The sequence below is a fragment of the Mastigoproctus giganteus genome, chromosome 5 (genome assembly GCF_048544385.1).
Source record: "Mastigoproctus giganteus isolate SK-2022 chromosome 5, ASM4854438v1, whole genome shotgun sequence".
Lineage (NCBI taxonomy): Eukaryota > Metazoa > Arthropoda > Arachnida > Uropygi > Thelyphonidae > Mastigoproctus > Mastigoproctus giganteus.
The window spans coordinates 218,682,581-218,699,236 of NC_143579.1; the positions used below are offsets into that span (position 1 = coordinate 218,682,581).

The 16,656-nt window shown below is 37.4% G+C and overlaps 1 protein-coding gene across 7 annotated transcripts in view; it reads left to right on the forward strand.

Moving 5' to 3' along the window:
- brm (ATP-dependent helicase brm) overlaps positions 1–16,656 on the forward strand; it is a 714,323-nt gene that overhangs the window by 511,909 nt on the left and 185,758 nt on the right. For all 7 annotated transcript variants that reach the window (XM_090374387.1, XM_090374383.1, XM_090374382.1 and 4 more), the window contains one exon: positions 88–199. In XM_090374387.1, the coding sequence (XP_090230513.1) occupies positions 88–199 (112 nt within the window). The remainder of the gene's footprint in view (positions 1–87; positions 200–16,656) is intronic.

The following is a 16,656-nucleotide window of genomic DNA, read 5'->3' on the forward strand; positions in this document are numbered from 1 at the left end:
ATTTAATATTTGCCATTTTGTTTATATATATTAAATACCTTTATGACTAAATTTCTTCATTTTTTATATGGAATTTTTTCCGTGCAGAAAATGGACATGGATCGCAGAAGAGAAGAGGCTAGAAATCCTAAACGGAAACCTCGTTTAATGGAAGAAGATCAACTCCCTGCATGGTTATTAAAAGATGATGCCGAGGCAAGTAGATTATCTTTAATGTAGTAATTGTAATATATGTACAGTTTTTTTGTAATAGTCCCAAGTAAGGAAGATTATTGTAATTTGCTTCATCGGGCCTCCCATTCCTCAGCCTGCAATGGTTGAGCATTGGGAATCTGAAATAAACTTTTTGACATTTGACAATTGAATTTCTGTTTTTAATTTTTAGGAAATACATAGGAAGAAAGTTTGTCCTAAATAATTGATTAATTATTTAGAGAAAACTAAATTGTTGTTGTAAACAACAATTTAGTTTTCTTTTGTTCAATTTAATTTAATTTTTTGTAAACAACAAACAACAAAAAACCAAATTGTTGTAAGACTGGACATTTGGGAAAGAAAAGGTCTGTGGGTTTCAAATTTCACCATGAAGAATGCATGCTAGTTGCTTCATGTGTTTTGGCTGGTTTAATGAAAATTAGTTGAATTACAGGTGCCAGTTAAGATTTCCTTGGAAATGTATGCAGTGACATAATTTGAATATTTGTTATTCCGGAATTTTTAGTAAATTATACAGGGATTACCTTGATCTCTTTGTAGGAAGGCTTCTTATCCAACTCTCCTAGTCCATCACATAAATTAATTAAAATACAATGAATTTAATAAACTACATTTTAATGTGTATCATAACGATAGCTACAACACTGACTTAATAACCCGGAATCACCGTCGAGGCCCCAACCCAACTCCAAAACTATCAACCATGACGCAACCATCAGTATACCAAAACATTATATTAAATTTACTCATAGTAGAAAAAACAATTAAGTAAGAAATACATGAAGACAGATTTCTTCCTCCTTAAGTTAGATGGGAAACTTTTTGGTACTTCGTGTTCACAGGATGGAATAAAACTAAAAAATGCGTCGATGCGCAAGTATTTTAAAAGAAATTTAGTCCTCATCACACATGCGTTTATAGGACCAATCATCCGATATTAAAAAAGGTCTACAAATATTAATTGAGTTTTTACGGAGTTTCATTTCAAGCATTTCAGCAATAAGTAATTTATTACATTGTACTGAATATTAATTATTTTGGCTTCGTTAAAAAGAAAGGAATGTGCCTCATTCACAGCATGGAATGCCAACTCTGAAGCATGTGATCTTGACGTGCATACAGAAGTGTTGTTTAATGCAAACCCCCCCCCCCCCCCGAGTAGATCCAACTTAAACCGAGTTGCAAGTCTTTACGCAAAATGCTATAGACGAGATCATGCGTTTGTTGAAAGGAAGAATTTGAGGAACCCTTCTTTAATAATGTATGTAATTTATTGGTCGGTCTAGCCATTACTTTCATATCTGTACCCTTACATAAATCATTTAATTTGTTATACCAGTTTTCTACATATGGGACTATAATAAAATGCTTTTATCAATATTTGTTTGTGAATTGTTATTGGTTATCTTTTCCTAGACAATCAGTTTAATTTTATTAACAGAGGTAATTGTATAACCTTTATTTAGGAATCTCCATGTTAGTTCCTCAATTTCCAACTGTAACACCCTTTGTGTGGTGGAATATTTGAAACCATTTAAAAACTGGTTAAGCATTGACTAATTTTTTGTATGTGCATGGGTGGTAGCTATTATAGTGTAATAACATGCCATATTAGTAGGTTTTCTGTAAATGCTAGAATTTAGTTTTTCCCCTACCCTTTGTAGTGTAAAATTAAGAAAGTTAGTAGATTTTGTATCTTCCTTCTCGGTTTCTAAAGTAAATTTTAGTCTCATATGGCTATTTTAAAAACTTGTAAAATGGAATTTATGATAGTCTGAGTAGTTTTGATGAGGACGTCATCTAAGTATCTGCCATAATATGAAACTTCTGTTATAAATGGATTCAAATACAGTAAACCCTCGATTTAACTCTGTTAAATCGAATGTAGAGGTGGGGGGGGTCATTTTTTTATTGTTCTTAATGTTAAAAAAATAATAATAATAATAAAAAAGCTTTAATACAATATACAGTACTGTACAATATAAAATTATGTTGCAATTTGGCCTTTGATTTACAGATATCAGAAACAGTTTTTTTATGCCGTAAATTTCACAAACACATGCTACTGAGACACCTTGTTCTAATTTCTGAATTAGCTCTAATTGCTGTGCCACATTTAAGTTCACATGCTTTCTTTTAACTCCTCTATCACTTGATGCCATTTTAAATTGTAAGGATTGCAAAATTATTTAATTATTTAACACTCTGTGTACAACCTGACCACGTGATAGCTTGAGGCATACTGAGACCGAAACGAAGCAAGTCAGTAGACCTGCAGTTTAGAGTCACGATCAGCTCGCAAGTCACCACCTGCTCTTATCTGTAATCTCGGAAAACAGCTATTTGAACATGTTTTCAGAAAGAATAAAAACAATTTCCTGAATTTGATTATAAAAATAAAAGTAGGTAATTATAAAAACAATAATGGAAATAAGTAATTATTATTAATTTTTAATTAATAATAACACTGAAGTTCTGTATAACCTAAAAAAAATGTAAAAAAGTACGGTCGAGATTAATATGTACATTACTGTATTATTATTTGTCCGGTCCGTTAAATCCGAAATCCGTTATATCGTGTCCATTAAATCTAGGGTTTACTGTATATACTCTCTATCTTGTCTCTGTTCTCCAATAAGTCCACTAATGCTAAGGCCTATCGGTAAGCCATAATCTATCTGTATATTTTTTTTTGAAATAAAATATAATTGGCAGAAACTAATATTTTAGTAAATTCAAAAATCGTATCTCTGGGAAGCCTAGTGTTATTTATATTGATATTGCTGTCATTAAGCAAGTTCCAAACAACATCTAGCGCATATGGAATGTTTACATTGGTGTATAAAGATGTTACATCAAAAGATTATAATTTGGTGTTTTTCTAACTTTATGATCTTTTAATGTCATAAAAAGTGAATCATAATTTTTTATATTATATTATAAAATTTCTCTGAATGGTTTTAAAATAGAATAGACAACTGTCGCTAAAGACGGGGTGCCGAAATTTTTTATGAAACAGTTGGGCATATTGGATTACCAAGTTTATATAGCTTTATTTGGCCAAAAAAGAGTGGGGACATTGTAGGTATGTGCTTTAATTTGCTTAAGCTGTGACATTGTAATATAATCGTTCTTCCTATGTAGTGTTAGGGTTTTATTATACTTGTTTACTAAATTATAAAAAAAACAGAGGAATCCACCTCTTTGTTTGTTATTTTGTCTGATATGATGGTATGGACCTAGCAGGTCGAGATACTGAGGCTTTTGCAATTACTAATGACCTAGCACAGATTGTTCATTTACCGACAAGAATACCGGACAATCCTAATCATACAGCCAATATGCGTGATCTTTTTCTCACAAACAACCCTTCTAAGTACACGGCTGAAGTGAGAGGTCCTTTGGGCACTTCAGATCACAACTTGGTGATTGTCTCTTCTCCAATGGAACCTTTATCTCATGGCTATTCCCAACCTTGTGTTGTTTGGCATTCATCATCATCAGCCATTTTCAATCCACTGCAGGATAAAGGCCTCTCCGGCAACTTTCCAGTTCCTTCTGTTTTGAGCACTGGCCATCCATTTACTACTCAAAAACTCATGAATTTCATCTATCCATCTCCGCCTTTGTCTTCCAGGTTTTCTTCTAGCTCCTCTTGGGTACCATTCTGTTATTTTCTTAGTCCATCTGTCATCATGTCTTCGAGCTATGTGTCCTGCCCAAGACCATTTTAGTTCTTTAGTTTTGATAAAAATGTCCTTTACTTGAGTTTGCTGCCTAATCCATGTGTTTCTCTTCTTATCTAACAGTCTGATTACCAATATAATTCATTCCATTCTTCGCTGTGTAGTTCTTAGCTTCTCTTCCATTCTTTTGGTGAGTGCCCAAGTTTCACTTCCATAAGTCATGGTGGGGAGTATACATTGATTCATTATTTTACGTTTCAGACAAACTGGGATATTGCTCTTCAGTATGTGACTATATTTCCTGAATGCTATCCATCCAAAATTTATTCTTCTCTTGACTTCCAGCCATTTATCATTATTACAGCTAATAACTTGTCCCAGATAAGTATATGACTCCACCTTTTCAATTACTGCTCCTTCAATCATTATTTCCCTTTCCGTGGCATATTTGTTCATCATTACTTTTGTTTTAGCCATATTCATCTTTAGTCCAAAATCCTTACTACTGTGCATAACTGATTAAGATTTTCCTCTAATTCTTTGGGATCGTGGCTTATGACCACAATGTCATCTGCAAATCGTAAATGGTTTAGGTACTCTCCGTTCACATTGACTCCTTTCTGCGACCAGTCTAATCTTCTGAAAGCTTCCTCAAGGGCAGCAGTAAACAGCTTCGGAGATATTGTGTCTCCTTGTCGAACTCCTTTCTCGATTTTAAATTTGCTACTGTCTTTGTCTAGTCTAATAAAGGATGTAGCACTCTCATATATTTTCTTCAAAATCATAATATATGGAGTATCTATGCCTTGTCTTTCCAGTGCCCGAAACATTGCCTTATGCTGTATGGAGTCAAATGGCTTTTCATAATCCACAAATGCCAGGCATAATGGTGTTTTGTATCTTCCTTTATCACTCCATTAGCTGTGATATTACGTGAAGGTGATCCATAGTTGAGAATCCTGTCCTAAAGCCAGCTTGCTCTTTCGGTTGATTCTCATCAAGTATTCTTTCTAATCTGTTAGTAATGACCCTTGTGAACAACTTGTAGATGTGCGATAACAAGCTAATTGGTCTATAATTTCCAATTTCTGATTTATCTCCTTTCTTATGCAGCAAAACTATGATTGCATTATTCCACTGCTTAGGCATCACACCTTTTCTAATGCACTTTGTGAAGAGCCTTGCCAGTTTTTGTGTTATGTCTCTTCCTCCCAATTTTAACAACTCTACAGTAACTTCGTCTTCCCCCGGGGCTTTCTGATTCTTCATTTTCTTCAATGCATGTTCTACCTCATCAGGAAGAATATCGGGTATGTCGTATGTGTTGCTACTTTGCAATCCATCTTCCCCACTGCTGGTATCATTCCCTCGCTCCTTGTATAATTCTCTATAGTAGTCTTCTGCTATTTGAATTATGCCTTCTCTGCTGTTTATAAGTACACCATCGCTATTCTTCAGTTTCAGTATCATTTGTCTTTCTGTATTACTGCTCATGGCTGCTGATTTAAATCCTTTGTTTTCCCTTAATGCTTGTTCTACTTTTCTTGTGTTAAATCTTCTTATGTCCTCTCTGAGTCTCTTTCTAATGGCTTTGCATAACTCAGTATACTCAATTTTCTCCCTGTCAGTGTTTTTCTTGCTCTTCATTTGTCATCTTTGGTTCATCATGACAAGTGTTTCTTGACTAATTTTTTCTTCTTTGGATTTCTGTTTCCCTATAGGTTTCTTGGGCTTTATCACTTTCAGAAAGTTGTAATATTCCTCGTTGATATCTTGGTCCTGAGCAATCTGCAGAAGCTCAAACTTGTTCTTAAGTTCCAGTACATACTGCTTTTTCTCCTCCTCTGTTATTTCAAAGACATTTGTATTATTTACTCGAGTCAGTTTTTTCCTTTCCTTTCCTACATCTATATCGAGTGTACATCTTACCATTCTGTGATCACTTCCAACATTTACCTTATTCAGGACGGTAACATCATTCACAATATATCTTCTGTTAGTGAGGATGAAGTCGATTTCATTAGTTGTTAATCCATTTGGACTCTTCCATGTCCACTTTCTGTTCACCCTTTTCTTGAAAAAAGTGTTCATTACTGACATTCCTTGAGATTCTGCAAATTCCACAAGTCTTTCACCTCTTTTATTTCTTTCACCAATTCCAAAATTTCCTATAGTTCCTCTTTCTGCGCTGTTTTGCCTTTTTCCAACCTTAGCATTGAAGTCCCCCATAATAATAGTGTAGTGGGTTTTCTGCTCATCTAGAAGACTCTCAATTTCGGTGTACATTTCTTCAACCTCTTCATCATCATGGCTCGATGTTGGTGCATAAATCATTATAATCTTTAGCTTGTACCTCTTAGAAATCTTGAATATTAGTCTTGACACCCTTGGTGATGTACTTTTGAATTCCAAAATGTTGTTTTTAAAATCTTTATGGACCAGAAACCCAACTCCACCTTCACTCCTTTCACTGTTTCCATTGGTGTACAGCAGATTTCCACTTGATAAACTTATAAGTGATTCATTTCTTCTTCTTGTTTCAGCCAAACCGATGATATTCCAATTCACATTTTCTAATTCCTTTTCGAGCTCTAATATCCTGTCTTCACCGATGAGTGATCGTACGTTATAACAGGCCAAGTTCAATTTCTGTGCATGGCAGCCTGGTCGTACCCAGAGATTCTTAGCACCCTCTGCTTCCACTCTGATCCTCTCGCTGCCGTAAGAGGGAGAGTGAAAGCTGCTGGGGACTGAGGGCCATTTGTATTGTTGTGCTCTCATTGCTGGAGGGTTTGGTCTTTTCCTCTTCACGCTGACCAGGCGTCTTGAAGAGAACCACTCTACACGTTCGTTGCCGCCTAAGTGACGTAACAGGGCTTACCATCGAGAAGGTGTGCATGAGTGGATTTTAGGGAGGCAAGCCAACCGGACTTCTCCTAAATCTTCTGTAATAGAGAGATATTGGATCCATCAGTGTTTTAGGCTGAGTGTCTGATAACACACAGGATACCTGTTCCCCTCTAAGCCCCATGTTTGGCATTACAAGAATGCAAAATGGAATAACCTGCGAGATTTCTTTTCTTCTTTTCCTTGGTCGGATTACTGTTTCAAAACTTCTGATGTCAACCTTTGCTCAGATCGTGCCAGTGAAATTATTCTTTCAGGAATGGAATCCTTTATACCACACTCCACTTTAAAATCTCGTCCTTTATCTAAACCTTGGTTTTCCAATAAATGTGCTAAGGCTGTTCAAGAGAAGAATGTTGCATATCGTAATTGGCTTGTTTCTAATTCTTTAGTTTCATTTTCTGCCTACACCAAAGCCCGCAAAAATTGTAAAGCAGTTATTAATCAGTCCATACTGGAGTTTGAACAGGCTAAGAGTAGAAAACTTGCTTCTTGCCCTAATGGTAGCCGAGCATTCTGGTTTCTTGCCAAAGCTATTGACCGCAACTTTTGCCCATCTCTGCTCCCAACTTTGTCCAAACCAGATGGTTCTGTTGTCACTTCAGCCAAGGATAAAGCTGACCTGCTAGCATCCCATTTTTCTTCCAGCTCATGTATTGATGATCATGGTAAAACACCTCCCACCATTCCCAACACGCTCCATTCAATGCCTCCTGTGGTCTTCCGTCAAAAGGATATCAGAAGGATTTTGATGAATCTTGATGCTAAGAAAGCTCCAGGTCCTGATGGTATTTCTCCACTTGTTCTCAAAACCTGTGCTCCTGAACTTACTCCTATTCTTTGCCGCCTTTTTTCACTTTCTTAGGTATTTCCAAAGGTGTTTTTCCTTCTGCTTCTAAATTTGCTCATATCCAGCCAGTTCCTAAAAAGGGTGACAAATCCCTCCTATCCAATTATCGTCCCATTGCAATTACTTCTACTCTTTCTAAAGTAATGGAGAAATCAATTAACCGCCAACTCTTAAACTACCTAGAAACCTTCTGTCTGATCAACGATCGCCAGTATGGATTCCGTCAGTGTCGATCCACTGGTGATATTCTGGCTTATGTTACCCATTTATGGACTAATTCAATGGAAAAGTTCGGTGAAACACAAGTAGTTGCTCTTGACATCTCAAAGGCTTTTGATTGTGTTTGGCATAAAGGTCTTCTAAACAAGCTTCCATCTTATGGTTTGCCAATTGTTTTTAGTAATTGGTTATCCAGTTTTCTCTCTGATCGCTCACTGAGGGTGATGGTAGATGGCTCTCTGTCTTCTAACCTCTCCACTAATGCCGGTGTCCCCCAAGGTTCAGTTCTTTCCCCCACTCTTTTCCTCTTGTATATTAATGACCTTCTTCCATTGACTGGCAATCCTATCCATAGTTTTGCCGATGATAACACATTGCATTCTACTTTCCATTTTGAGAAACCATGTCCTGCTCAATCAGCTTCAACTTCTCGAAAATCTGCTACCAATTCCTTATATGCTGATCTTCAGGTAATTCTCCAGTGGGGCAAAGACAACTTAGTTGATTTCAATCCTTCTAAAACTCAGTCTTGTCTTATATCTCGCAAAAAGGATTCTTTTGCTCCTATGCTTATCTTAAGGGACACTCCGATTTCTAGGCAAAATGATATATGTCTTTTGGGGATTACCCTGACTTCTAATCTCTCTTGGCACAAGTACATTACAAATATTGCTTCCTCTGCATCTAAAAAACTTGGTTTTCTCTTTCGCTCTTGGCGTTACTTTTCTTCCAAACAGCTGCTCACTCTGTATAAATCGCAAATCCGCCCTGCCATGGAATATTGTTCCCACATCTGGGATAGTGCCCCCAAAACCTCTCTCAGGCTTCTTGATTCCATTCAGAAGAGGGCAGTTAGGTTAATTAATGATTCATCTCTAACAGAGTCTCTCCACTCGCTTTCTCATAGATGTACTGTTTCTGCTGCATGCCTCTTCTACAGATACTTCTGAATTGGCTTCTATAATTCCCGCTCTCTCTTTCAAAACAGTCCGAACATGTGCTGCCACCAGCCAACATCCATTTACTGTCCAACTTCAAACCCACAGAACCAAATTTTCATCTTCCTCGTTTATTCATTCAACTGCCGTTTTCTGGAACAACTTTCCTTCATACGTATTTTCTGAAAATTACAATCTACAGAAGTTCAAGTCCAATGTCAACAAATATCTTCTTTCATCTTCTCAACCTCCAACCCAAGCACGGTACTAAGTACTATAGGTTCTAATACCTCTCGTGTTTGGGGTTCACATAAAAAAAAAAAATTATCGATATAATCATTTTCATATGGTTATAGTAATTTTTGACATTGAAAAAGCTTACGATACCACTTGTAGATATGGGATCCTAAGAGTTATGCACCATGCTGGACTGAGAGGCAGTCTTTCTATGTTTATCCAGAATTTCCTTATGAACAGAACCTTCCAAGTCAAAATAAATTTTTTTTTAAACTCCAAAATCTACCAACAAGAAGAAGGCATCCCACAGGGCTCATTCTTGAGTGCAACTTTGTTTTCCGTAAAGATTAATTCGATCAGAAATCAACTCCCTCCTTTAGTCTCACATGCACTTTATGTGAATGACTTTAGTTTCTCTAGTCAGTCCCAGAATATGAGAACAATCGAGGGGCAGTTACAATGAGCAATCAACAATATAAGTAAGTGGGCTTAATATCACTCTGTATCTAAATAACGGATTCAGACTGTCAACACAAAAAACAATATGTGTACATTTTTGTACAAAAGAAATCTCCATCCTGATCCTGAATTAAAACTAGAAGGCCAGAATATACCAATGCAGCCAAAAGCAAAATTTCTTGGGGTAATCTAAGATAAAAAAACTCACATTCGTGGAGCACATCCGGGAGCTACATAAAAGCAGTACAAAACAGTTGAACATACTTAAAATCCTTCCATCAACAGCATGGGGAGCAGACAGATATTCCGTATTAAACCTATACAAAGTACTAATTTGATCAAAGTTGGACTACGAAGTCCCAGTGTACGATTCAGCACAGAAAACAGCTCTGAAATGGCTGGATCCAGTTCATCATAATGCACTGCATATAGCTACTGGCAGCTTATGGCACCTATCGCACCACTCCCATATATAGTCTCTATGCCGAAGCCAATGAACTATCTTTAACTCTTAGGTGATAACAACTGGCGTTGGATTATACATTTAAAATAAAATCTATGCCTGGACACCCTACTTGGGAGACCCTCTTTGATCCACTTTGCAGAAATATCTACCAGAATCACCAACTAGCAAATTGACCCCTGGGAATCAAGACTTTTTAGAAGTACATAACCTTAATATAGACAGTGTAGCACACCTGCCAGTTCACATTCCTCTACCATGGGATTTGCATATCCCAATGTGTGACTTCTTTCCAAAATAGCCTTAACCCATGTACACGGTAAGAGTTACACGAGAAGTGTAATATATATACAGATTCTTCGAGTTCCTTGCAAGCCATGCAAAACCTAGGTACACCTAAACACACAATCCTTTGGCACATATGACAAATAATAACTGACTGCACCAGAAATGAACAGAATACAATTTTCTGCTAGATCCCAGGATATACAGAGAGTGCTCGAAATGAAGCAACAGACAAGTCCGCAAAAGAGGCCATACTACAGATTGGAGAAGATATATCAGTGCCTTATTCCGACACTGATATATCTTGCCAGTTGCAATGGCAAAAAACTTGGAACCAGCAAACTGCACACAAATTATACCAAATAAAGCCGAATATTGAAAACTGGGTTTCTAGCACACGAAAGTCGAGAAAAGAAGAAACTGTACTGGCTAGACTAAGAATCGGACATACTAATATTATGCACTCTTTCTTGTTGCGAGCAGAAGAATCACTACGATGCCAGACTTGTGACACTATCCAGTCAGTCCAACACATATTAATAGACTGTCCTCCTTATGCAAATGAATGCAAACAAGCCTTCAAAGATACTTATAGGACACATCACACCATTACCCTAACGGACCTCTTGAATGATAGAGATGACCACAGATGTTTTCACCTTCCTTAAAGCTATTAATTTATACCATCTCCTATAAGGAAGTAAACATAAGCAACAGACTAACTCAATGAAGTACAAATCAGGTTAAAAGGAACAATTTAAATCTAAAGTAAACACCTGAAACACATCATACCAAATGAACTGGCACATTATGACCCACATAGTTCATGCGCCACTAAACCCTAATACAAACCAAACCATTTGAGCCCATCACCACCAAATACGGAGGATGCGGAAAGGTCAGGGAATGACCATCACATATCCCGGAGCAATATGGCCTTAGTTGCTAATGCTCCTAAAAAAAAAAAACCAAATAACAAACCAAACCAAGCTGGTATGAAATGGCAGTAAACTGCAGATTCTGTCTTGAGATTTTATAATATTCAAAACTCCTGAATGAGAGAAGATTAAAAAAAAAAAAAAGAGTATAAAGTGCAGCAGAGGAGTTTTATTTTATTTTCAAAAAATAATTTAAAATATATGTTTTTAATATAAAAAAAGTTTTTTTCACAGTTGTATCCATTAATAGATTGTAAATGAAGGTACCTTCATTTACAATCAATTTGAATTATTTTTTTGCCTGTTTTTAAGGATATAAAATGGTAACATTTTATTCCAGTAATTTAAGTGCACATATGAGGAACAGAAAAAAACAGATGTGACCAAAAATGGGCTAAATGTGCCCATCATTTTTGCTGCATCCTATATTTTAGCCATCTTGTACTTTTTTTTTATATTCCAATAAGAAAGTAGTTATTAAATTTATTCACAGAAGAATTTTTTATAATATTCTTTACTTTCTTTACCTGTTTGTTAGGTCCATCATGGTGTTCTCACTTTTGTGTCTTTACAGATCGTCTTCCCCACATAACCTCTTTTGCCACTTCCACTGAAGCACTACTAAATTTTTGTCATTAATTATGCTTTTCTTCTTTTTACAGTCTCTCTCTCTCAAAAAGTTTGTGGCACATGATTAACCAGTATATATCTTCAAGTTTCAACCATTTGCTTTTAGGCATAGTGGCAAACAGCCGAATGACAAACAATATCCAGTGTAGCTACTAAGATAGCTACACACACTAATTATTGCATTGTGGTTGGTTGCTGTCTTACACTACTTCTTTCAGATAGCCCCCGCAAGTAGAAATCAAGTGGGGTTGAAATGTGGAGAACATTTGACACTTCTTACTCATCAGCCTATCCGGTGGTCTGTGATATGATTATTAAGATAGGCCCAGATTGTAAATTCACTGCTTCCTCTACCTGAATGTATAAGGAGATAACTGTGTACAGAAGATAACCTTACAGATTTTTGTGGTGATTGTACAAATCACTCCAACACCTTATGAGAATTTTCCTCACTTGTCAGTGAGAGAGATATCCCAGGTCTTTACATGCAGAAATTCATGAATTCTTTATAATAAATTGTTATTATTGTTAAGCACCAAAGTATGTCATTCTTGTCACACTTACACATGTGCTGTCATGCATGCAGTTTATGATACTGCTAGAGAATAATGTTAAGTGAGTTGCAGCTATTGGTTGTTAGCATTGCATATTGGAGAGTATACAAGAATAGAGATAATACATGTAAAAGAGTAGTTTCATTTTCGCTAGTTTAAAGCTGACAATTGTGAGAGAAAAGTAGATGTTTATTTGGAGAATAATTTATGTGTATTTCGACTAATATGCATAAATTATGCTTAATTTTAGTATTAGCATTAGTAGGGGCACACGATGCAAGAAAGCAAGCTTATACAGCATCAGCCAAAAAAAAAAAAAAAAAAAAAAAAAAACACATTCCCATTTCACTAATTCATTCATTCCAAATGTTTGTCTGGTTCTGCCTAGAATTTAATTAAGCTATCAACTTCCACAACAACAGATGGAAGTTTGTTCCAGCAATCAACTACCCGTTGGTTAAAGCCAAACTTCTGCACATCTGTTTTACAACTGTCTTTCCTCAGTTTGAATCTATGCTTCCTCAGGTTTGTAATCTGAGCAAGAGGAAGCATCCCATCAGCATTGAGCCTGCTCAATCCATTCAAGGCCTTATACACTACAATCAGATCGCCTCGCAGATGCTTAGTCTCCAGAAGCTGCAATTTGCAGAACTTAAGCCTTTCTTCATAAAAGCACCCCTTTGTTCCCTTCACCAGTCTTGTTGCCCTTCTCTGTACTCGTTCTAGCAACTCTACATCCTTCGTAAAATGAGGCTTCCAGACCTGTATGCAGTACTCAAGGTGTGGCCTGACAATTGCCTTATACAAGGGGATAATCACCTCCTTATCCCTGTTCGCAAAATTCCTGTATATCATTGACAAGACCCCATGACCTACTTTTGGCAGCCTGTCTGCATTGCTCAGAAAACTTCATATCTGACTGCACAATTACCCTCAGGTATCTTTCATTCTCCACTACTCTGAGTGTAACACCATAGTTGGTACATTTCTCTGGGGTTACTGCTACCCATATGCAGTATTTTGCATTTGTCAAAGTTAAACTTTAGTTGCCCCTTTTCAGCCCATCTACCCAACTTTTCTGGATCCTGTTGCAGCAGCATACTATCATTACTGTTATTAACAACCCTGCCAACCTTTGTATCATCTGCAACTTTGACATTAAGCTTCATATACCTTCATCAATATCATTGATAAATATACAAAATAACAATGGGCCCAACACCAAACCCTGAGGGACACCACTAATAACATTAGTCCATGTAGTGCAGTACCCATTGATCACCACTCTGTCTTCTCCCACTCAACCATCCTTTTATCCATTGTAGCAACTTGCCCTTAATTCCATACTGCTCCAATTTGTACAGTTGTCTTCCATGTGCAACAGTATCAAAAGCTTTCCTGAAATCCAAGTATATGATATCAAAATTATTTTTTGCATCCAGTTCCTTTGTGACCAAATCATAGTATCCAATCAAATTGGTCAGAAAAGACTTCCCCTTGACAAACCCATGCTGTGTCTGAATTATTACTGCTGACTTGTCTATATGATCCTGCAATGCTTCTTTAACCAGTGACTCCATTATTTTCCCTGGAACAGAAGTCAAACTATCAGGTCTGTAATTACTCATGTCACCCTTTGACCTCCCCCCCCTTGTGAATTGGGGATACATTTGCACATCTCCAGTCCGTGGGGACTTCCTTTGCTGCCTCCTTTAACTGGATAGATCCCATCCACCCCAGGTGCCTTTCTTATGTTTAATTTTGCAAATTTCCCCTCCACTTTGCTCTCAGTTATTACAAAATTATTTAACCCCCTGTTGGAGTTTGATAAACATCTGGTCCTCTCCTCCTTGAATAACTCCTCATGTATGAATGTAGATGCAAAAATGATCATTTACAGTCAAACCATTCATATCAAGTGGACCAATCTGATTAATCCCCTTCCTTTTAGAGTTTAGAAGTAAAGAAGTCTTTGCTGTTTTTCTTTGCATCCTTTGCTAAAGATTTTTCATAATCTAACCTCCTTTGTGACAATTATAGACTAGTTTGTACCTACCATAGGCTAGGTACAAGCTAGTCTATAATAATATACCATAGGCTTCCAATGATGGTGATGACGGGCTCAAATTATGCACAATTTATGTGCATACCATGCATTTTTCTTCTTTGCCACGAGTCTCATTAGTTCATCTGACATCCATTTGGGCCGGATTTGAATTTATCAGCTGTGATTTGCATGCAGATGCGGACTGACTATAAGACTTACTTGGGAAACCTTGGTCAACCGGAGGCCAACGAAGGCCAGTGTGATTTTCAATATTACACTCTTACCTGCGACATTCTGTTTGTTTTCCCCGGTAAGAATTTTTGACCCAGTCTGCCTCTGCTTGGTGATATAGTTGTACACGTTGGCACTAATAATATTAAGAGTAGGAGACCGGCAGAATTACTTAACAAGTACAGGTCACTGTTGAACAAAAGCCGAGAATTAGGGTTGACTTTGAAAGTGTCTGCAATTCTGCCCAGACACGATAGGAGGGAGTATATGATGAGAGCCTTGTCGATCAATTCGGCCCTGGAAAGATTGTGCAAGGCTCAAGGGGTAGAATTTTTTTCAGCCTGGACTGTACTTGTTAACAGGAGAGATTGCTTCTACAGGGATGGGATACACTTAAATAGAAAGGGTGCAAGAATATTTGCTGATGCTATCGAGGCAGTGTTAGGTGGGTCGGAAAACTGCTAGCTTGGGGGGAGACAAAGACCAATAGATTGACAGTAGCCACTGGCAGAGGTGAAAGAGATTCTTGCACTGCTTCTATTAGAATGAGCAGAAGCCTGAAAAACAAGATGCATGGTATTTCAGAGACTGCTGGGAGCCATTGCGGTACAAGTAAACACATGGGTTGTGTTAGGGTAGCTAAGAATAGAAACAGGTGCAGGTATACTTGCGTGTACACCAATGCTAGGAGTTTAGTAAATAAATTTGATGAATTTGAGGTATTGCTCAAAACATCGAAGGCAGATATTGTTGGGATATCAGAGACGTGGTGTCACACAGATATAAGGGATGCAGAACTGCAATTTGGGGAGTACAACGTCTACAGAAAGGATAGACAGGATAGGAAGGGGGGAGGGGTTATGCTATTAGTTAAGAAACACATAAAAACCAAGGAAGTGAAGCCAGTCGACATCGCTGGACAGTGCAGTGTGGAGTCAGTTTGGTGTGACATAAGCATTGGGAGATCAAAATTGAGAGTAGGAGTGTGCTATAGGCCTAATGACTCTGATGAGTATAATAAGGAACTGTACAGGGAAATAGAGTGGGCCAGTAAATCAGAGAGTCTTATAATGGGAGATTTTAATTTCCCAGATATTGACTGGAATTTGGGGGCTGGTTACTCACGCACTAGCAGAGCTTTTGTGGATTTATTGGATGATTGTTTTCTACATCAGCATGTTCGGGAGGCAACTAGAGGGAGTAATACTCTTGATTTGATTATCAGCAGTGATTCTTCATGCATTAAGAATCTGCAGATAAATGAACCACTAGGTGGCAGTGATCACAGTGTGCTGAAGTGGGATTTACTCAAAGAGGTAACTACCATTAGGGGTAAAGGGAAGGGTTATTGCTTCCGTAAAGGCGACTACGATGGACTGAGACAGTATTTAAATTCTATACAGTGGGACCAACTGATGATGTTACCAACAGCAAATTCAAAATGGGAAGCATTCAAAGAACTTATCTTGGAAGCTACTAGGCTTTACATACCAACTAAGAAATATTGTTCAAGGTTTAGGCCAAAATGGATGTCAGATGAACTAATGAGGCATATGGCAGAGAAGAAAAATGCATGGGATACTTACAAATTAACACATGACACAGAAGCCTATGATAGATACAAGTTGATATGCAACCAAGTTACAAAGGAGGTTAGGCAGGCGAAGGCAGATTACGAGAAATCCTTGGCAAGGGATGCAAAGAAAAACAGCAAAGAGTTCTTTACTTATGTAAACTCTAGAAGGAAGGGGATGAATCAGATTGGTCCACTTGATATTGATGGGTCAACTGTTGATGATCCTGCTCAGGTAGCTAACAAACTAAATGAATATTTTGCATCGACATTCACACATGAGGAGTTATTCAGCAAAGGGAATGCCAGAGGTGTATTCAACTCTAGCAGTAAGCTACAGAATCTTGAAATAACTGGGAGTAAAGTGGAGGAGAAACTGTTGAAGATAAACACAAGAAAGGCACCCGGGGTGGATGGGATCTA